The sequence below is a fragment of the Erithacus rubecula genome (assembly GCF_903797595.1).
Source record: "Erithacus rubecula genome assembly, chromosome: 1".
NCBI lineage: Eukaryota > Metazoa > Chordata > Aves > Passeriformes > Muscicapidae > Erithacus > Erithacus rubecula.
In genome coordinates, this window is record NC_136658.1 from 81,075,116 (window position 1) to 81,097,378 (window position 22,263).

Here is a 22,263-nt window from a genome sequence, read left to right on the forward strand (position 1 = left end):
CTTCACAGCAATTTAGCCATAGTTTTTCTAAACTAACTTGCCCAAATGTTGGCAATAAAGAATGTGAGGCTATGTATCATTAACCAGGCAAGAAGGGGAACTACTACTTTGTAAAGGAACTTTAACACTGAATAATTCTAAAGCCTCAGGTCTTCAGGCCTATTGAAATGGGAGAAATAAAGCTTTAAAAACTGTGACTAGACTAGAAAGGAGTTTCTTACCACTTTTTGTATGAAGGTTAGTACATTACCTTAAAGAGGAGGTACCTGTTAGATATTGTCACAATGTTTGTGTATGGAAAAAACATTCAGCCTAGCTGCTCTTCAAATCTTTTTTAATACCCACTCTGAACAGATGAGACATTTAATTTTCCTATCTTACTGAAATTAAATTGCTCATTTGTCATGCACCTTTTGAGGTTCATCCATATTTGACAATTTGCTTGAATTCTGATAAGACAGAGCAGCAGACCTAAGATCAGTCCATTACCAAAGACTTGTGGCAGAATCTATCATTCCTCCAAGAAGTAAACAGGATTTCCTGCCAATGCCATAAATTATGGCAGTATGTATTTTACTGCTACACATCACAGAAGAAAAATGAACATTATTCTAGTCCATCCCATTGCACCTGAAACAAGGGCAGCCTAAGGCCCTTCTTTATCTCCCAGGCCCTGTTTTAGTTACACAAAGTGGAGCTCTAGAGAAGACTAAATGTAGAGGCTGCCAAGGTGATACTTGAAAAAAAAATCAATCTATGTTCATTTCCCCAGCTCCAACTTTCTGTTTTCCAGTCAGTTTCACTCTTGAGATTATATGAGACTCTCAAAAGGTCAGTGATGGAACAGAAGCCACAGATAGATTCAAGTTTCATTTTATTACTACTATCTCCCAGAAACATTTTCATAGTGAGGCATTGACTGCCAGAGCTTAAGGCAACAAGAATGAGCTTGTAGTAGAGGTGGTTTTGTTTTATCAGAAAAAGTCCATTCATCTTAAAAGTCTTCTATAATGCATACTTTTTTTAGTCATGAGAGATCCAAACTTAATGACAGTACATAAATATGATCTAGAAACAAGAACAGTAACCTGATCATAATCTAGAAAAAATGTTAAAGTGTATGATTAGTATATTAGTAAACAAACAGACCCACTCAGACTAAAACTTAGTCCAGTACATGAGTGTTCTCTTATGTCACAGAGCATAAAAGGAGCTTGTAAGATTTTCAGGGAAAAATACAAATACCCCAAGGCATTCCATTATTTTAGTGATTATCTGAACTCATCAACTGGAAAACTCACTCTTCAAAAATAACTGAAACCATCTCCCTACACAATTGCTTTATAAATAGATAAGGTAAGATAGTGAGATAGAGTCAGAAAAACACACTTCAAGTTAACAATGAACAGAACATCAGCCTTGTGCTCAAAGAGTGACTTGCACTATCTTTGAGAAGATGTCTGTGAAGGAAATGCTTGGGGGTATTACAGCAGGCTGAAAATGGGATGAAATCTACTATAAAGTAGCTCTTGTGATGGAAAGATTCACCAAGCTATGTTTCTATACTTGCAGTTGTTATAACAATAATTTTAACTATCAAGCAAATAGACATAGAAGACTGAAAGCATGCAAGAAATTCAGGTTTAATTATAAGCTTTGAGCAGTATTTTAGAAAAGTCTCAAGATCAAGACTACTCTTTTTGATACCTATAGTGTCCAGTGGAGAAGCAAAACGAGCATGTGGTTACGATGAAACTGAAGTTCTAAAAAGTCTACCCATACATTAAGGGGTAAAATAGAGTAAAAAATGTTTTTATTTTGTAACACTTAAAAAATGGAACATATAGCACCCATAAAGATATAGAGAATGAACACAATAGAATGAAGTGATAAATACATAAAAGAAACACTCTGAATTGCCATTTAAGAATACTTGAGAATAAAGAGATGACCATATATCCAGCAGATAACAAATAACTATTTTTATGGACAGAAAGTAAAGTTTATAAGGTTGCTTCTCACACTCTGTTCAACATTCTTCCAGCACAGCTGTGTTAAAATGAGATTCCAGTTGCAAAAACCACATAGGTGTAAAATTCTTCCTTCACTAGCAATTTGTGCTGCAATCTCAGACTCTTGTAGCTACTCAGTTAACCCTCTATGTGTGAATGCACAAATGAGCAGGCTTTGATGCCACTGAGGTTTAATAGTCTATTTAATCTCAGAGTGTTTACCTTTCTATCTCATGTAACTACTTCTAGGGGATTTTTTTCCCCCACTATTTATGTCTAGTTTCCAGTTTGTATATTGGTCTCTTTCCCTTTTCTGTTATTTTATAGACAAGCCAGTATTGCTTATCTCTATAAAACCAGGCTATAGTAAGCCACGTTAGAACTATGTTTACAAGACAATTTATAAATCTTTACAGCTACTGACAAAAACTAGAGGGTTGACAAAAAATGGTTCATGGATTTCAATGCAAAATCATATGCTTCATGGGCAACACTTTCAATGGAAAATACTAAAGAAAAAAAATGTAAAAGATAAATAAAAAAATTAGTGACACAGCATTCGTACATCTGATTTAGAATATAAAGCATGGGGAAATTTTTTTAAAAACTGCAAGTTAATTCTAAAATTCACAAAATTTATTAAAATAACTCCTTTAGAAAATCCTTAAGATTCCCTAATATAGTGGAAGAGTGTTCAGTATAATTACAGATCTAACAAAGTTTTTCAATAAGAAAAGGTTGAATTAAAATCTTGCATCCAATGTAAGGTCTCTAATGACACTGCACCTTGAAATGGAAAATTGCAGATTTCTTTAATTTACTTTATTAAATTATGAAAATCAAGACAGCAATATAGTCTGCATACAGGAACATATAATTTGGCTCATGGAATGCATTTGTCATTTACTTTTAAATAAACCAGGTTTTCTATGCTTTAAGTGAGTCTAAGCTCATATCCTATTTTTTTTTTTTACAAAGGACAGGCATCAAGATATTTATACATAAGATGGCTTCATTTATTAAAAAGACAGCCTAAAATTTTAAATGAATATTCATGTATCTCAGAATTTTAAATTTTAAAATACCCATGTATATAAATAATATCTACCACTTCATACCATCATACCATAATTCAAAATGCTGAAATTACTTTAAAACTACTGCCACTCACAACCACTTCTCTAGTATCACTCAGTTCATGATTCAGGCTGTTTTTCCTTGTTTATTATTACACAATACCTATTTCATCACATCAGCTTTTTTTAAACCATGACCCAAAGAAATCTTTCATGTCACAGACAGAGGAAGAGTCTATTCAGAAAATAAATTTCTGTTGTCTTCATAAAGACATTGTAATGATGAATCTCTAATAGAAGAGCATCCACATTACTATTTGATTTTTTCTGGAAATCTTGAGGTTTAAAATAGACATACTGAAAGTACCCACAAAATGAGTCACTGATAAGACTTCTAGGGGAAGTGGCAGAAACTGTCTGCAAAATGTCTGAAGTGTAGGGTTAGCATATATTCCTGTGGATTTTGCGCTCTTTGCCAAGAACATTACCTCTCCTTTGATTTGAAGTCCTTTTGAAGGGGTCCCTAACATTTCTTCCCCTCAGTCTAAAAAGTTTCATTCTTCCTTTTATTCACATACAATTCATCAGAGATTAAATTTGCTATAAGTAGGTGTCTGATAGCAACTGTCTTTATCCTGACTGTTAAAGAAACAGATATTAATATTCATAACTCAAGTCTAAGCATAATTGCAACAGTTAATAACATCTGAAAAGCTTTGCTCTACAAAATTGGCTTGAACATTCAGCTGAACACCCATTGAAAAAACACCTTAAAGAAAATTATTTCCTAGGCTTCACCCACTAGATGAAAATCACTGATGATAACTGATCAGAAAATATATATGCAGAGTTTGATTTCTAGAGAAGCTCCACATGATTTTCCCTCACAAGTGCTGCAGACCAAGAAAAGAGTAATTGAGCTCAGGTCTAAGTTTGGAAGTACACAGCAGGAAAGTCCGCCCTGTGCGTGTTGATGATCTCACTCTTGAAGAGATGGAAATCAGTGTAATCATTGTTCTTCTTGCTCAATCAACCACCACCTCACCGAGCTGCCTGGACAGAGCTGCTCAACTTTTAATAATAATTTAGGGGAGAAAAGTAAAAAGTTCTTGTCCTGGTGAGAAAAAGTGCATAGGTGGGTTCTAACAAGAATTCCCTTTTTTTATTTCCTGAAATGGGATTTTCATGTGCATTCCTCTCCCCTTGAAATTTCAGTCTTATGACAGATATCAGACTGAAGATGATCCCTTCCTTCCTCTTCCTCTGACACAGGTAATTTCTAGCTACTATTTCTGTTCAGCAGTTTGTGTACCCATGGGTCAATGGCTCACAGTCCACATGAAAAACTGCTTACTTAAAAGTAAATAAATGATTATTTTTAATTCCAAAAAGTTTTTGATTTTTTTCTTCCAGTAGAACAAATCATGGCTACTGAATACTGTAGCCAAACAGTTGAAATAACACAAATTAGGGGAAAAGAAGCTCCTCAACCAGTTCTGCCACTGCAGTGACAAAGCCATCATACAGCACATTGGCTGCAATTTTGTGAGGAGGACTTGCCATCTTTACTGCAAATTTGAGACTGCAAGATCACTGCTACTCTCTTATGTATGTTTGGACAAACTCCAAAGTAACAGAGCGGAAATGGAGCTTTTGGACATAAGTTTGCTACATTTGAGTGCCTAATGTTAATTTCCTACATTGGCAATTAGTTTTGAGAACAGAAATAAAGTTTAAAAGTACTAAGGTAGGTCAGATTCCATTTCAGTGGGATGGACTGCCCACAAGCACATATGAAATAAGGTCCATTTCTATTCAAAAGTTTAAATAAAGCTTTAGGCAGTCTTGAAAACTTCAAGAAGTTTTCAAGTCCTTAAAACAAAGTCCTTAAAACCTCAGATACCTAAATTTTATATTTCATTACTTTATTTATCATTCTTCCCTTACACAAATATAATTTTTCTTCAGCTGTAACCAAGAAATATCTCAACGTCATACACTCATTAACTATCCTAACAAGATCATTTAATGCAAAAGAGGTTAAAAATGCATTTTTAAAACTGATATTTTGGTGTATTTATTTATCTTGGTGCCATAGGGTATCTTGAACTCAAAGTTAATGCATAAGTAAGACTGTGCTACAATAATCTTCCAAAACCCACTGATTAGTCCTATCACTAAGTTTTCCTTCTTTCTACCTGAAGTAGCTTTGATGAAATGCTTTCTTATTATTCCACATATGTTTCCAGCACCCCAAAATTCTACTTACAAATTCAGAGAGGCAAAGAGCAAAAACACATTGTCCCCATTGCTTTTGAACAGAGTACCCATTCCTAGAGTAAATGCAAGCCAGAGGACCTTCCAATAAATTATTCTCCAGAGAAGTCATTACAGCAGGCTGTCAGGGAAGGGCAAGGTAATTAGCTATTTATTAGTTTAAGAATGGAACAGCTACTCCCATTGCTTGACATTCAGTGCTTCACATGAAATATCAATCAACACATTTCACAGTCGTTGAATATGACACCAAGTTGTCCACAACACATAATTTGTTCTGTATTTGCTTGCCAGATTTTCCACTGCCAAGGTGCACAGAAATTTCTGACCACCTTGTATTTGATATGCTACAATGACTTGCTTTCTTTTATACTTACAGGCAAAACCAACGAATAAGACTGAACAGACACCTTTTAAATTCAGGAGCTTTTCTTCCAAAAATACAAAAGATAATGCAATGCATTCATTAGATTCTTATAGGAACATTGTACACAGCAGCCTTTGAATGCCACTGTGGAAAAGACACATTGCTTTGAAGAGGTTATTTTAAAATCTTTAAGTACAGTAAGACATTTACAGGTCCTCCTTTTCCAAGTTGTATTGAAAAAAAAAAAAAAGCCAACATATTTTAAGAATGAATGATAAATCCAAACTCAGAAGTTGCACAAGCAGCCACAGCTACCCATAGTTACATACACATTTTCTTGAAAATGGCTTCCTTTCATACTTTTTTTTTTCCTAAGTTGGCCATTTTACCACTGAAAATCTACCAGTATTTTTCAATAGACAACACAGAGCATAACATTCCTTGTAAGTTTGGTCTCTTGATGAGACACAAAAAACAGAATTATAGCTGAAAATATAACTAAATCAGAATCAAACCAATTTATCACTGTGGTATTTATTGTCTTTTGAAGAAGTTAGTATTGATGCCAAGATCAGCAATCCAGATAAAAATCTTTGTAAGTAAGCCACTTACCATATTTATTGATGATACAGGACCAATGCTGTTAACATAAATATCAACATCAATAACTGTTGGTTTTACTGTGGAGAAAAAAAAAAAAAAATATTTTTCAGACAACATAAATAATCACTTTAAATACTTTTTACCCAAATAACTGTAAGGTCTTGTTTTCAGGTACAACTACTGAGAAATATGGATAATGTATTTTTAGGAAAACATGGCTCTATTCCTCCTGCCCACCAAAAAAAAATAATTGCCATAAATTAAAACCTGTACCACTTTATCACCATGATTCCAGTCTGTCTCAGCAGCAATTTGTTAAAGAAACTTTCAGTGCTAGGCACAGTAGCTCAAAGTCAAGCTCAAACCTAAGATGTCTGACATGAAAGTAGAAATAATGCAGCATATTACTTTTTCTTTTTGCTTCAATATTGAGGTCTGAATAGCCTGTTTGTTCCACATCAAAACAATCTTCCCAGATTTCTGCATCTCATCAGCCCTGAAATCATTCTAACTTAGAGCAAAATCTCTATGAAATCTGATTAGCTAAGCAACCTAAACAACTTTTCTTTCAATTTGGACTCATTCCCTTCAGTCCACGTTGCCTTTGCACTCTTTTCATTCAAAGGTTTTTGAATTTGATTTGGTTTAGTCAATGCACACTTCTCATAAGATCTTCCATGTTTTCAGTCTTCCAAGACTCAATAAGCCAAGACAAGCTCTGTATTCCTTTCTTTTGCTGAGGCTCCTAGGATTTTTCTTTCTTTCAGCATCTTTGCTGTCATGTTTGAGCTCTTATTGGCAACATAACCTAACTCTAGAATAATTCCACTCTTACACTGAAAGATACATTAATTTTTTCACTTACACTGCCATTCTTCCAACCCCACAGGGTATATATTAAGCTCTAAATTGAGATCTAAATTAGTGGCTTACTTTCTCCTGAGTTAGCTGACTCAAAACCAAGTATAAAGAATAAATGCTGTTTTAACTTGCATAGTGAAAATTGATGCAAACCTGCCTCTAGTAAGGCAGCAGCTTCTGTTGGACATCTCTCTGTCCCATAGAATCACCTTCTCCTCTACATGGTTTTCAAAAATCTCCAGAGAATATTCAAACCACTGAAGTTTGTAAACTGTGTTGGACTTTTTTCACTAACCCCCAAACCTCCTAGAGTGAGGAAAAGCAAGCAAATCAGCCATTCAAAACTCAGAAAGCTTTCCTCTAGGAAGGTGCTGAGCAGAGAAGTGAGGAACTTCTCAGTTAAATGCCAAGGTTCTGTTGGAAGCCTGTGTCTGGTAACTATCAGTCAATTGGTCTAAAGCCATCTGGCACAAAGCTGAAGATAGACAGGAATCTTCACATGTAAAGATGAATATTTTTTTCCTGCATCCCCCAAATTTCAGACTATCAAAGAGGTGTCAAACAGTTTTAAAGTACTCGAAAATGTAGATGGTTATGAAAAAAATAATTTGCTTGCTGGCTTGTCCTGTAGGAGTTTGGTATGTACATATGATTAGGAAGGCTATATCACCTCTTGCAAAACCAAACATTGAACTGGGTACAAATAATGGTTAAAGATTATAACCATTCTCTCTAATTCATCAAGTAACACATATTTCTTGACTGTGTATGGTCAGAACATCCAGGATTATTTAAGGTCATGGTTTCACACTGTCTGAAGTACTGGCTGATAAACTCAGATCTTCCCTTCAGCAAAAGAAAATGTGAATTCAGCTGAACAAGTTCAGCTGATTAAAGCAATTCTGATTGTACCCAGCTAATAACTAAATAGGAGTCTAGCAGCTTCTGGTAATGAGTTGCCTCAAAATGCAGTAATAAATGTCATTACACAGGAATTGGTAATAGCAAAGAACTACAGCTAGCTCTTCCACCAGAACAGCATTCATGGAATAAAGAGCTCTAAGCTTTATAGGGTTTATGCACATGTCTACCTGGGAGATCAGGGCTAAGGAGTTTGGTGAACATTAATGGCACCAGACTTAGAGATGCATATTGGCATGCAACTGAATCTTGGCAGAATCAGGTACCAAATTCAGGACAAAATTTCACAGTGCTTGAAATCTGTTTTTGTTTAATCACAGCAGTTAGGTATATAAATAGAATATCAGGTGATAATTTCTTCTGATTGTGCTGGATTAAATTCTCTTACGGTGCAAAAAAAAAAAAAAATTAAAGACTGCTTGTTAATGCTAAAGAGAATATGATCTTACTCAGAGTAAAAGTCTAGCCTTGAAACAGAATATTAGACAACAGTCACTTCTTCAATTTGACATTTCCAGTGAAATTCAAATGGAAAATAAATAATAAAAATGTACAGGTAAGCTATTCTACTTGTTCAAACCTAAAAAAAAATTTTAAAAAATTAAAGTTTCTTTGAAGTATTTATTTTCCGAGGCAGAGGTAAAAAATACTATTGCAATTTGATTGTATGGTAAATGTGTGCTCAGGTTTTAAAAGAAAATATAGAAGAGCATAGTTCTTATTGTATATGTTCTTTCATGGATGTAAACACATACAAACAAACATTGGATTATCAGGTATAAACTTTAGATTCATTATCATAAGTTTTTAATTCAAAATACCGACTAAAATTAAGCAAAGTTTTAAGATTATTTCCTCCAAAATATATTATGAAAAAGGAAATAACTGAGTCTTAAAGTTATCGTGTCTTATTAGAAAGAACTCACCCTACAATGCTCTTAAAAATAAACTGAGTTTCATGGAAAGGTGAAATAGCTACACTGTCAGGAAGGTTGGACCAGGTGATCCACTGTGATCCTTTCCCATCATGTTGGGATTCTGTGATTCTGCAATTTCAGTGCCTGCTCAGTCTTTCTGTATACTGCATGCATTTGTGAACACTTGGCTCATGAAGGAATTCAAGCCACACATGGAGTTGTTGAGCTGCAGATGGATATTTTTTTCTTGCACTAGAAGAGTCCTCACAGTGTTTTTGACAGAGCAATGAAAGTGTTAATACCTCACTAAAAGTTGACAATAAGTTTAAGTATGGATACTCAGCTTCAGTACTGTTTTGTTATTGGCATAAACCCAAGATAGTTCTAAAGAGCTGTCAGAAATTTAGAAAAATTACTGGCAGAACCATGTGTATACAACATGCAAAAAGACCAATCAGAGATTGTCAACAAATGTACCAGCCTTCCCAAAGTTCCTTGAAATATTATTTAACATATGGCAGTAAGTTTCCCTAAAAGACAATGTAAGCCCATGTGAGTAACTGCAGTGTTGCACTGCTACTCAGTGCTACCTAAGCTGCTTCTCACTGTCATTTAATCTTCAATCTTGCTGGTTGTAAGTGAGGAGGGGATTTATAAAGCAAATCAAAATGTTTTTCAACAAAACTAAGGTCATCTGATCCAAATGCCCTGGATTTGAGACAGACAATGTTTATATTCCAGTCAGCTTTGTAACCATCACATTGCAGACACTACCAACAATAGTGCCTACAAAAAGAAACCTGACAGTTCAAAAGAAAGAACCTGACATTCCAAACACACCTAGGACAACTATAGGATTCATCTAGTCCTGCACTGTGGATTTACACTGGGTGAAAAAAACAGTAGCTGAGCTTGAATCTCATTAAAATCCATGAAGACCTTAATGTTTGACACATGTGAGTTAATCATGTGTATAAAAAGCTCAACAGATAAATCAGGAGAATTTCAAAAGACTCTTGAGTAAATAAAAAAAGGGAATATTATACAATTTCACGTCATGTAGGGGAAAAAAATCTGCAAAAAGTTCCTGTCATTTTATTATGCTTATTTACTACTCTGAATCATCCTATCCTTTTAAAATATCTCTCAATTTTTGGTAGATCTCCACTATTCAGAACTGATGCCTATTTCATGAATGGAACAACTTTTCTTGCTTCAAAAAGCTTCCTCCACATTTGAAGTCTGTCCAAATAGCACTAATGTTCCTGCATAAATCATAAATATTCAGAAATATTTTTAAAATTTTAATATTGAGAAACATTTTTACAAGCTCAATTAAACAGAGTATGTCTTACTGGGTTCTCATAAATTTAAAAATAAAAATATTTTTGTTCAGAGTTAACCTTTCCTATATTGTTTAACCAACTCCCAGGTTTATTCTGGTTTTACCCAACACGGCAGTGGTGAAAAATTTTATAGAACAATACATACACATTTATACAAGCAAAGCAACTAGAAGTAGATTTTTAGCAGGCACACAGCTACATAAAGATCACAGTATGATCTCTGTTCAAGAACGACAGAGCCACTTGAATTCTGCCCAAATTTCATGAGACTTCTGAATGTAAATGACTAACAAGATTGGCTCTGCAGTAATAAGATATTTTTTTATACTGCTCTATAATGATATTTTACATTCTCTCATTACCACATAAATTGCTATTTTTAAATTGGGACAAAGCTGTAATAAATCATTACACAGTTATTGGTAACTGTAATAGTAGTGGTTACAGTATTAATTTTTACTTTGCATTAGTGATGATGACTATTCCAATTTTCCTACATGACCTTATAGGCAACATCTATTTACCTAGCTATTCCTATGAAACAAGCTGCTATGCTAACAAGTCACTTCTCAAGACTAAACACAGTCAACTAACACATCTCCATTTTCCAACAAATGTTTACAACATTTGAAGAAAAACCTGGTAACAGCAAGTGTTAAGCCATCATCCCTGGAGGTATTTCAAAGATGAGTGGATGTGGCACTTAAGGACATGGTTTAGTGTTGGATTTGGCAGTGTTAGATTAAAGGTTGGACTCAATGATATTAAAAATATTTTCCAACCCAGATTATTTGATGATTCTCTTCTACATTACTACTAATCTATGAGTGAGGAAAATTAAAAACCCTCATTCTTCCTGCATGGCTTGAAAACAGATAGATTTCAAAGTCCTCCACTTGCTACACACACAGGAACTCTGACAGAAATTATATCCATATGTTTTAGGTTCAAACTACCAAAATAGAACTGCAAATGAAAATCACAAGAAAGGAAGTTTGGATTAAAGCAATACCAGGATGAGAACACAGTCCTCTGAAAACAGTATTTTTTTTCACATGGTAGGTTTGGTTGTCATTTTGTCCAAGAGTGTGAATGACAGTGTGCACAGAAACGGACTCCCTCAATTAACTACAAATCACTTTTATTCTTCATTTCCCACCATAACTATCAATCAACCTTCAGCACTTTCATCCTTCATTTACCATTCTCTAATGCACGAGCTGTAATTTTTCAAGTATTATGTTGTGGAATGAAGAATATAGATCATAATGGTTAGGCTTGTTTTTCAATCAATCCCTACAGTTTTAATTTTTGTTTTTCTTATATTCATAAGAAAATAAGAGGGGAGAGTTCCTGTGTGATATCATTTGCTCCTGCAAAGTCTAACAAACTAGCAACCAGGACCTGGATGAACAAAAATAGCTGAAAGAAGACTATAAAGATGCAAAAATGAGCAACAATATTTGAAATAATATGTGCAGAACATAGTATGTCCCTGTTTAAAGATGACAGAACTGTTACTTTGCACCATGATCTCAAAATGGCAACTGAACATATTTGCAGGTCACAAATACTTGCTAAGAAACCTCTTTAATGCCAGCACAGTCTGGGTAAGAAGAAAGGGGAAAGAAGAAAAGGATTTTCTTATGTAATTAGTATCTCATACCTTCCCTGACTCTTACCTAACTTTCAACTCACGGCACCCATAAAGTTTGTATGCTATACTCCCATGATCCTCTCAGATTAAAAAATATGATAGTGAAGCTATAGAAAAGAGAGAATAAGAACTAGCAGGTTCTACATTTAGTTTTGTGTGTGATAGTTAAGACTAAGAGCTAGGCAAACATTAACTGTCAACCAAACTTTCCTACCTACATTGCTATTCTAGAAAAATATTTCATCTGTGTATGCATCAAGCCATTTCAGCAGAGAGTCACTGTCAGGAAATAAAACATAAATAAAAGTTATCTGTGCAAATTTATTATTTATTTTCACAAAGAGAAGGTTGTATTTTAAGGGAGCTTGCTGTTTAGTAATTGGGTAAAGATCTGTTTCTCCAACACACAAGCAGTACTTTTTTCAACCCAAGAGACTACACAGAAGACATAAGTATTGCAAAGATACAAGTGGCTTCTTTAAAATGAGAGAAAGGAGCATTTTATATAGCAAAGTATTGCACTGCCTGGGGTAAATCATTGCCAGTAAGCTATGGGGTGAATTCAGAAAAACATGCAAGAATACTAAATATCTGAATACTAAAATATTTCTATATACTGAAGAACAGAAAGCTTCAAATTAAAGTGTTGCTATCCAGCATTTGATTTAAATCAGGTGATCTAAACAAAACAAAACAAGACAAGAGGGAAAAAAAAAAGGGGAAAAAAATAACCAAAACTGTTAAATAATTGGAAAAATGAAACTGGGTTGCTGTGGAGAGTTTTAAGCAGAAACATTGCATTGCAGGGCTTCAGGCTCAATGCACTGGACTAAAATTTCTCTACTTATACTTTCAGTATGGCACATTAAAATTTTACCTGAGAAAAGGATGAATAAAAAGTAGGATGTTTCCCCTGAGGGTTGAAAAGCTCTGAACCAAAGCAGGTCAGAAAGCCAAGGTAGAAATTCCCCTGTTCTCAGTCTATGGTTAAGTGATTAGAAAAGCACAATTCAGGCATGAAGAAAGCTCACTGTCAAGATCCTGTCCTAATCAGAGTTGCTCCCATGAAGGATTTTGAAAAAGCCTATGTTGAGTGCACTGGACCAGCACCAAACCAAGACTATGTGCAAACAAGCTATTTCTTTATGTAATCTTTCAATACTCAAACATGTATCACAAAAATCTGAAAGTAGTATTTTGGAGTGTTCATAGAGTAGTTTACCCCTAATTTGCTAACCTTGCTATTAATATTCTAGAAATATTCATGGCCAACACTGCAAAAGAAAGCATCAGTTCCTGAAAATAGTAGAGAATTAGAACTCCTGTAGAATCAGAAGAAATCCCTTTTATCATCCCACCTAGAACAGAGATCACTCTGATTTTCCTTGAAAAGCAACCCTTTCTTCAAGAATATTCCTCTTCTTGAGGATTTCTACTTAGATGGCTAAATCAGAACAAAAGTCTCTGAAAGGAAGACAATCCATTTCTACTCCACCAAAAAAAGAAGAAAAATGGAAGAATCAGTAAGAATAATGAAAGCATTACTGATTTTTTTTAGTTATGATGTTTTTCATTGAGCTCTCACTATATTCAACCCTGTTTCCTACTAGATCTTAGCCACAGCACTCTGTCCTCAAGAACAGGTTATTCAAGTTTATTCTTCCATATAAATCTAAATAAGGGTAATCTCTACAATGTTCTGCAGTGCCCAGTACTACAGAAGTTGGATTCAGAACTATGGCTTTCCCCTCCTGAGTGCTGCCATAATACAAACAGAATTTACGCCTTTTTTCCTTCCCATGTGCTCTACCTTTATACACAAGTTGTCTTTCCAGGTACAACCGTTTATGATCAATAATGAAGCAATGAATGTCTCTCTCACCACTTCATAAGATGCCTGACACTGTCTTGTAGGACAGTGCAAAAAAAAGACTTACAGCAGAAAGCAGTAATTTGACCTTGCATGACACTTCACAGCTTTCTCTCACTATGATCTAGAAAATATTTTGATCTGTCAGGCAATATGCAACCCTCTGTCACCACATATGGGGAAACCTAGCTGAAGCTGATTTAAAGAGCATAAGGTGTGGCAATCAGCAGCTAGCAAAAATAACGTGACAGCCCCTGTGGTAATCACCTGTGGTGCACTTCAGGGTTCATTTGTGTGCAACATGGTCAGAAAGCAGGTCAGACAGGAGAAAGGTTGTGGTACTGCTTCAGAACTCAAGATTTTTCAATAGGATTGTGCCTGGAAAGGGACATATCCTTTAAAAAGCAACAGAGTTGTTTCTCCTCAACCAACAGATTTGCTCCTTGCACACTCTGAGAAACTGGTTAAATTAGTTATGGAGAAAAACTTCAACTGCTTTAAAAGAGAACTGCTGTTAATGCTCCCAAGCAGCAAAGTAAAGCACATCAGACAGAGCCTAGTCTTCTGTGTTTGCTGATTCAAATTAGCCCATCTATTTGTACCAGCTATGCTTGTACAAACCTACTCAGGGTAGGGAGAGCTGCACAGCAGTATCTGAGACTGCTCTCATCTTCAGAAATATGGCTAATGGTTATAAAGATACTGGAGGAGTAAAGAAAGCCAGCATGGCTCTCAAGACAGCTAGAACTGGTGAAGTCAGGATATTACATATTCCAAAGTGAATTTATTTGTGCTTATAAATACATAATAAACACAGATGACCACCAGAGTCTGCAAGGATCAAATAATTTTAGAGGATCCAAGAGGAAACCACAAGTTACTGCAAGAGGGAGGGAAGGAAGGGAGGAAGGAAGGGAGGAAGGAAGGAAGGGAGGGAGGGAGGGAGGGAGGGAGGGAGGGAGGGAGGGAGGGAGGGAGAGGAGGAGGAAGGAGAAGGAAGAAGGAAGGAAGGAAGGAAGGAAGGAAGGAAGGAAGGAGAGAAGGAAGGAAGGAAGGAAGGAAGAAGGAAGGAAGGAAGGGAATGAAGGAAGGAAGGAAGGAAGGGAAGGAAGGAAGGAAGGAGAAGGAAGGAGGAAGGAAGGAAGGAAGGAAGTAAGGAAGGAAGGAAGGAAGGAGGAAGGAAGGAAGAAGGAAGAAGGAGGAGAGAAGGAAGGAAGGAAGGGAGGAAGGAAGGAAGGGAAGGAAGGAGGAAGGAAGGAAGGAGGAGGAAGGGAAGGAAGGAAGGAAGGAAGAAGGAAGAGGAAGGAAAGGAAGGAAGGAAGGAAGGAAGGAAGGTAGGATAGAAGGAGGAAGGAAGGAAGGGAAGGAAGGAAGGAAGGAAGGAAGGAAGGAAGAAGGAAGGAAGGAAGAAGGAAGGGAAGGAAGGAAGGAAAGGAGAAAGGAAGGAGAGGAAGGAAGGAAGGAGGAAAGGGAAGGAAGGAAGGAAGGAGGAAGGAAGGAAGGGAAGGAAAGGAAGGAAGGAGAGGAGGAGAAAGGAAGAAGGAAGGAAGAGAAGGAAGGAGAAGGAAGGAAGGAGAGGAGGAAGGAGGAGGAGGAATGAAGGAAGGATAAGGAAGAGGAAGGAAGGAGAAGGAGGGAAGGAAGGAGGAAGGAAGGAGGAAGGAAGGAAAGGAAGGAAGGAAGGAAGGAAGGGAGGAAGGAAGGAAGGAAGGAAGGAAGGAAGGAAGGAAGGAAGGAAGGAAGGAAGGAAGGAAGGAAGGTAAGGAAGGAAGGAAGGAAGGAAGGAAGGGAGGAAGGAAGGAAGGAAGAAGGAAGGAAGGAAGGAAGGAAGGAAGGAAGGAAGGAAGGAAGGAAGGAAAGGAAGGAAGGAAGGAAGGAAGGAAGGAAGGAAGGAAGGAAGGAAGGAAGGAAGGAAGGAAGGAAGGAAGGGAAGGAAGGAAGGAAGGAAGGAAGGAAAGGAAGGAAGGAAGGAAGGAAGGAAGGAAGGAAGGAAGGAAGGAAGGAAGGAAGGAAGGAAGGAAGGAAGGAAGGAAGGAAGGAAGGAAGGAAGGAAGGAAGGAAGGAAGGAAGGAAGGAAGGAAGGAAGGAAGGAAGGAAGGAAGGAAGGAAGGAAGGAAGGAAGGAAGGAAGGAAGGAAGGAAGGAAGGAAGGAAGGAAGGAAGGAAGGAAGGAAGGAAGGAAGGAAGGAAGGAAGGAAGGAAGGAAGGAAGGAAGGAAGGAAGGAAGGAAGGAAGGAAGGAAGGAAGGAAGGAAGGAAGGAAGGAAGGAAGGAAGGAAGGAAGGAAGGAAGGAAGGAAGGAAGGAAGGAAGGAAGGAAGGAAGGAAGGAAGGAAGGAAGGAAGGAAGGAAGGAAGGAAGGAAGGAAGGAAGGAAGGAAGGAAGGACTGTTGGGTTTTGTTTCTTTTTGTGGTGGGGTTTTTTATTGTCATTTAAATTTTAGAACTGTCAATCCAAGGAAAAAAAAGAGCAATGACAAAATAAATTCTGGTTTATCACTAGAATCTAAATGAAACTGAGATTTTTTTTTAGCTGTAATCATTCTGTTCTGTGCCCTGTTGATTTTCCTAATATTTCTGTTTTGATTTTATTAATAAAGAGTAAGTAAAATGTCAGGGCCAGAACCTGGTCCTACTAAATTTCAGGGTTTAAATCAAGGTGACATGGGAGGCAAAAAGCACACTTGCAGGGTAGCACATAGAAAACAGTGCATATCCATTGAACAGGTCCTCACTTCAAAACACTTTGAAACAAAGCACAGAATACCTGCCTATGGAAGAGATATCAAGATCTTCAAAATTCTTATTTGGTTTAGATTTTTTCTACGATTGGTGCCTTTCATACCACGGAAGAGACCTGAGTATCTCAGATCTATGATTGTAGCTGGTAAAAAAATAGGTGAAAAGATGCTTTACATCATAAAAGACTTTTCTTTTTGATCTAATCAGTACACTGTTATTAGCTGTTCAGTATAAAGTACTATATCTTCTTTTATTTTTTTCAATTCAAAAAGGTGTACATTATTTGTGGTATAATGGAAACTTTCCAGGTGCCACCAATAAAATAAAAACCCTCAAAATCCATAATATTCACGGAGACAAGAAGTGTGCCAAGTGTGTGGCCACAGGGGATGCAGTCAGGCATTCCCCTGCTGGTAGAACACTGCTTTGTTTCCAAAGATCAAAGGCCCCTTTCAGCAAGACAGGTCCTGTTAAGGTATCATTTGCTAATAGCTTTCACAGGTTAACTGCTCTGTCTAATATTTAGGTTGTTCAATCCACTCTTTAAAAATCCTGGCTTGGAACCTTGCAGGTGATGCCTGAAGTGCTGAGTGTAGATTGTGCCCTTGATCTGAGCTACAGTCATTTATGTGGAAGCAGAGGCCAAGTATAGGCCAGGATGAAGGGAAAGAAAAAAAAAAAAGTCCTAGCCTTGCATCCAAGCAGTGACCTACACACTCTCAACAGTGGTTTAGATGTGCTTGAGTGACAAGAGAAGGAAAGAAGGTAGCTAAGTGTCACTGATGGCTGTACTGCTGGCCTAGAGGAGATGTGATGCTGATGACTCCAGTGCCCATAGTGTGGCAAAAGGGCACTCAGAATATGCCTGTACCAGGCAGGACTCACATATACCTCAGCTAGCCAAAATAACAGTTGCCCTGAGAAGGATGAAAAATCACAGAGTGATGCCTGGCCAGCATCACTTTGATAGGTTTTATTCACCACAGTCTTCTCCTCTCCATGGTTTTTGGTTGCAGAACTATCTTCCCAAGTGATCTGAAACTGGCAATCCTAACCTTAGAAAGTGCAAAGTATTCCCTAGGCCTTTCTGACTGCATTCAGAACAAAGATCATTTCCTCAGGATCACAGCTAAAGCTACACATTGTTAGAAATAGTGAATTGCAATAAAGGACTGAAAAACTGAGTGAAGAGCAGTGTGACATGAAATGGTGAGTGTCCCTGTCCTGTGGGTCAGACAATTTACTGCCCAGCAGTACCATGCTAATGTAAAGGCTGTAATGAGTAGGTGACTATTAGTCCTAGATTTAACCCTCAGTATTGGCTGAACTTCTGCTTGATTCTGAGAATTACTTCTCACTTCTTCTACTGGTTCACTTCCTCTGATTTCCAAAACATGAATTTTCTCATTGTATGCTCTATGTTACCTTTGTGCTCTAGCTGGTATGTATCATGCTTTAGAGTATTTGTATTAATACTGAGACCTTCAGGGCAACAAGACAATCCTGTTGCCAGTTCATGCCAACCATCCTGTTTGGAGGCCAACTGGCTCCCAGATGGAAAGGGAGATGTGCTTGTGTGTGAGGCACCAGTCAGCAATCCAGGGAATTTATCTGTAATGCCTGATTGTCCAGCATTCCCCTTGTGTTCTCCTTGCCAAATGCAACAGCTCTGCAACTTCAAAAGGGCAATGTTATTTATCCACATCAAAGGTAGGAGAGGTGCAAAGAGGAACCAGGGGAGGAAGCAGAGATGAACTAACTTCTGTAGCATTTGAACAACACTCAGCTTAGGTTCTGAAATAGCCAGATTGCTATCAAAGACAAAAAAAGGCCTAGGACCAAGATGCTTGATAGAAATGGATGTAGTTGAAAGCTGTAAAATCTGTTTGATATATGAGGAGCTGTGTAATTTGACTCTTTTCTCTAAAACAGGATTTACAAAATGTGGAGAGACAAAAGGAATTATTTTGGTAACAAGGACTTCCCTGTGCTGTAAGATATGTCTGACCTCTACTGATATTATGGCAACTGACATGTGGACTTTGAGTGATTACTTTGCCCCACATAAGCATAGAGTAATTCACTCTGCCTTATGTCAGTGATTTGAGGACACAATGAACAAAATAAATAAAAAATTTGTCTGTCTTCTAGATGTTGATATGGGTGGGAAAGTGCATTAAAGCACCTCTCCATCAGATATTAAGGATAGCTAAATCCAGTACAAAAAACTAAGCAAAGAGAGATAAATGCCAGTTTGGACCTATCAAATAAGATCTTTATAATACCATGCAAAATCAAAGTAATAGCTACAAAAAAGAACTAAACAGACCCTTTCTTTCATACCACAGGATATTCCTTTTTTTTTTCTGCAAATGTTGCATTATTGTGTAGCTATGACACACTAATAATTGTAATGATGACTACATACAGATGGCTCTTACCTCCCTCTAAACTGATCCCTCAGACCTAGAAGATGTATCAATACATGTGCCATTAGCAAACAATAATTTCACTTATAATCAGTGGTAAGAATTCTCCCTCTAATCCCTGCAAATATTTAGGAAAAGCAAATTATATTAGGGGGATGTTTTGAGTATTCCCCATTCTCAGTTCATTCTGAAGCACACGTGAGGTACAGTAAACATAAATGAAAAATTGTTTCTGATTTCTGTCATACAAACTTGCTGTGAACAAACTGAGCAGCAACTGTGCTACAGCCATTATGCTCTAGGGAGGCAAACCAGGAAAAAAGAGCATAACTAAAATAGGTGGAACATTAAAAAAAAAAAAAAACCAAAAAAAAAAGCAAACAAAATCAAACAATGAAAAAACCCAAACCAAAAGAAACACAAAAGAAACCCAAAAAGCCCCCAGAAACTCCCCAAATATCCCACAACTGGTTTGAAGCCTCATTATACAAATTAAAACAATAAAATAACCCAAGATGGTTATATACAGGTACCTACTGACTCTTATTTAATTTTTATACTTATATGTAGTTGTACTGACCACAAGTCACTGATTCTGTAAGATTTCTTTTGGAGATGTCTGCTGGTTTGTGGAAGATCATCTGGAGTTGCCCTATACACAGGAAAATCCCAGTGCCTCTTCTCAGCATTAAGGAACATAACTTTCAGGATCATATTTTGAAGAGAACAGGTGCATATTCTTCTATTGCTGTGTCTTACTTTTTGTTTTTAAAATGATAAGGTTTTGTTTGCTTCTCAGAGTGTGAGATTTTCAGCATGGACTAGATGACATAAGAAGTTAAGTGTGTTCCTTTCTCTGCCAAAGACCTGCTGATTACCTAAGAACTAACCCTTCCATATCCTCACACAAACTCTGTACAAACCAAATGGATTTTAGGACCCTCAGCTACTGCCAGATTTCTTTGTGAAAATTAAAATACTGACTTGGAAATTCAGCCAAAAAAAACTTAATCTACACTTCCCCAGATATTTCTGGACACCTCCAGAATATAGCAATATGTCTTCTCTGCAGCCAGAGAAGCTCATCCTCACTTGTGCAGAAAGCAGTACTTACTTCCAATATCTGGCCGCAGCTTTTTGTCATACTCTCTCAATAGCTTGTTTAGTATGAGAGTCACATCTCTGTCTTGTGTTTTTGGAGCTAAAACCCATTTTTGGTTAGTTCCATCTTCATATTCGTCCTCTTCAACCTTTCTAGAGCTGCAAAACAAATGAAATAGATATTATTTTACGTAACTAAAATAGGATGCAACAGGGTGCAGCAGGATGCAACAAGTGCAACAGGATTTTCCCATTAACAATTGTTGAGTATCTGTGGATAGGTCATGATTGACAATTGTTTAGAAATTGTCTTCTGGAAGTGTCTTCAAAAAGTTATACTCTAGGAGATAATACAGCTATCAGAGTACTATTTTATATCCTGTATTTTAATGAACCTATTCTGAGTAGTTTACAATATACTTTTATGAAGAGCGAACATCTGCAGTATTACTTTATTAATACATCAAGACAACTGATTCATCTCTTGCACAAAGGCTAATAAGAGTATTAAAAATTCAGATCTGTTAATGCTTCCTGATCATTTTATCCTATTAATAAATTATTATATTCTCAGTGCCTGAATTTCAGGGTTTAATGTATTACAAGGCTTAGAATTTAGAGCTCACTCCTTGAATTTGAGATGGATTATCACAAGCACACAAATACATTGCATAAATTAATCTGAACTTCCCTGCAGGTTTAGCAATTTTTTTAAAAAAACAGTACTTCAATAAGAGTTGCAACTTTATTTCTTTATAGGTGGATTATATTTATTTTAAGAGTATATTAATGCAAATGTGGTGAAACTACAGTTTCGCCAAAAATCACAGCCAGAGCTATTTTCACACAAGACTAATTTCATTTGTGCAGCTTTTTGTGCACGGACTTTAAAATGTTGAAGATGTACCTTTTGGTATCTTAGAAACCAAATCTGTTTGATGCCTCTCACTGGAAAAAATCTATGTCAGACTGAGATAAAGTTATTAGGAGAAAAGATAACTTCAGTGGTGGAAGCTATGGAAGGTTGTTTCAACCTGCCATTGCCCAGGGGATATGAAATCATTTTGCAACATTTTTACATAAATATCAATAATTATGTGAGATGCAAAGCAGTGGAGAATGAGAGGCATCAGCCTTGTTTGTTCATGGGATGTGCTACACACATCAGTGCAACTTTCTTTCTCTCCCTCACTTTTCTCCATAATGACACTAGTGTCCTTTAAAATACCTCAGATGTCCAGAAGACTTGATAAACACTCTGTGAACATAAAAGAAACCTGATACAAATATAAAAATTTAATCACAGAGCATCATCAACCCTCACATTGCTCAAAGACCACTATTAGAGAATTTAATGAAACTTTAAACTGAAACTGCTCTACAGCTGATATGCCCCTAAGGATTAACCATGAATCACTTAACATGACCTCACAATTTACAATTGCTCCAGGCACAATTTCTGTATAAAAATAATTTTTAAACTTAGACCCTGAGGATTTTCTGCAGAGAGATCATATAACTGAGTTGTAAAAGTAGAGAAAAATTAAAATTAAATTTTGAATAGACAATCACTACTTTTCTGTTATTGGTCTGTATTTTCTAAAAACTTGAGCTTTTTTTTTTTTTTTTTTTCTATAATTCACCCAGTGAGCATTAAAAAAACTCAAGAGGATTTTGGGAGAATTTTTTCTTTCAATCAGATTCATGACAAGCCCTGTGTTCTAATACTGCTGTTACAGAACTATTCTCAAAGGAGGCATCATCTCCAAACATACATGGTTGATATCTCTGAGCTGAAACCCTGCAGTGGTGCTGAACTGCTGATAGCAAAGAAGGACAAATCATACGTCTTTTTCTGCTGCAGCCACCACAACTTTACCACAGGCATTCAGACTGCACCTAGAAATGAGAACTGAGTTCAGGTGGTATCATGATTCCCATTTCAGGGAGATGCTGCTTTAAAATAAGTCACTAACAAGAGTCTAATGAAGCACTGGCAGACCTTTTAGATCCCTTCACTCTAGCAGCTTCTTTCCTAGAAAGTACCTCCAAACCATTTAAATCCCTACCTATTTCCTAGATTAAGAT

The 22,263-nt window shown here is 36.6% G+C and overlaps 1 protein-coding gene across 2 annotated transcripts in view; it reads right to left on the reverse strand.

Annotated features, from left to right (window-relative positions):
- GABRG3 (gamma-aminobutyric acid type A receptor subunit gamma3) overlaps positions 1-22,263 on the reverse strand; it is a 285,119-nt gene that overhangs the window by 261,532 nt on the left and 1,324 nt on the right. For both annotated transcript variants that reach the window (XM_079316769.1, XM_079316768.1), the window contains exons 2-3: positions 20,189-20,334; positions 6,345-6,412 (exon numbers count right to left, since the gene is read on the reverse strand). In XM_079316769.1, the coding sequence (XP_079172895.1) occupies positions 6,345-6,412; positions 20,189-20,334 (214 nt within the window). The remainder of the gene's footprint in view (positions 1-6,344; positions 6,413-20,188; positions 20,335-22,263) is intronic.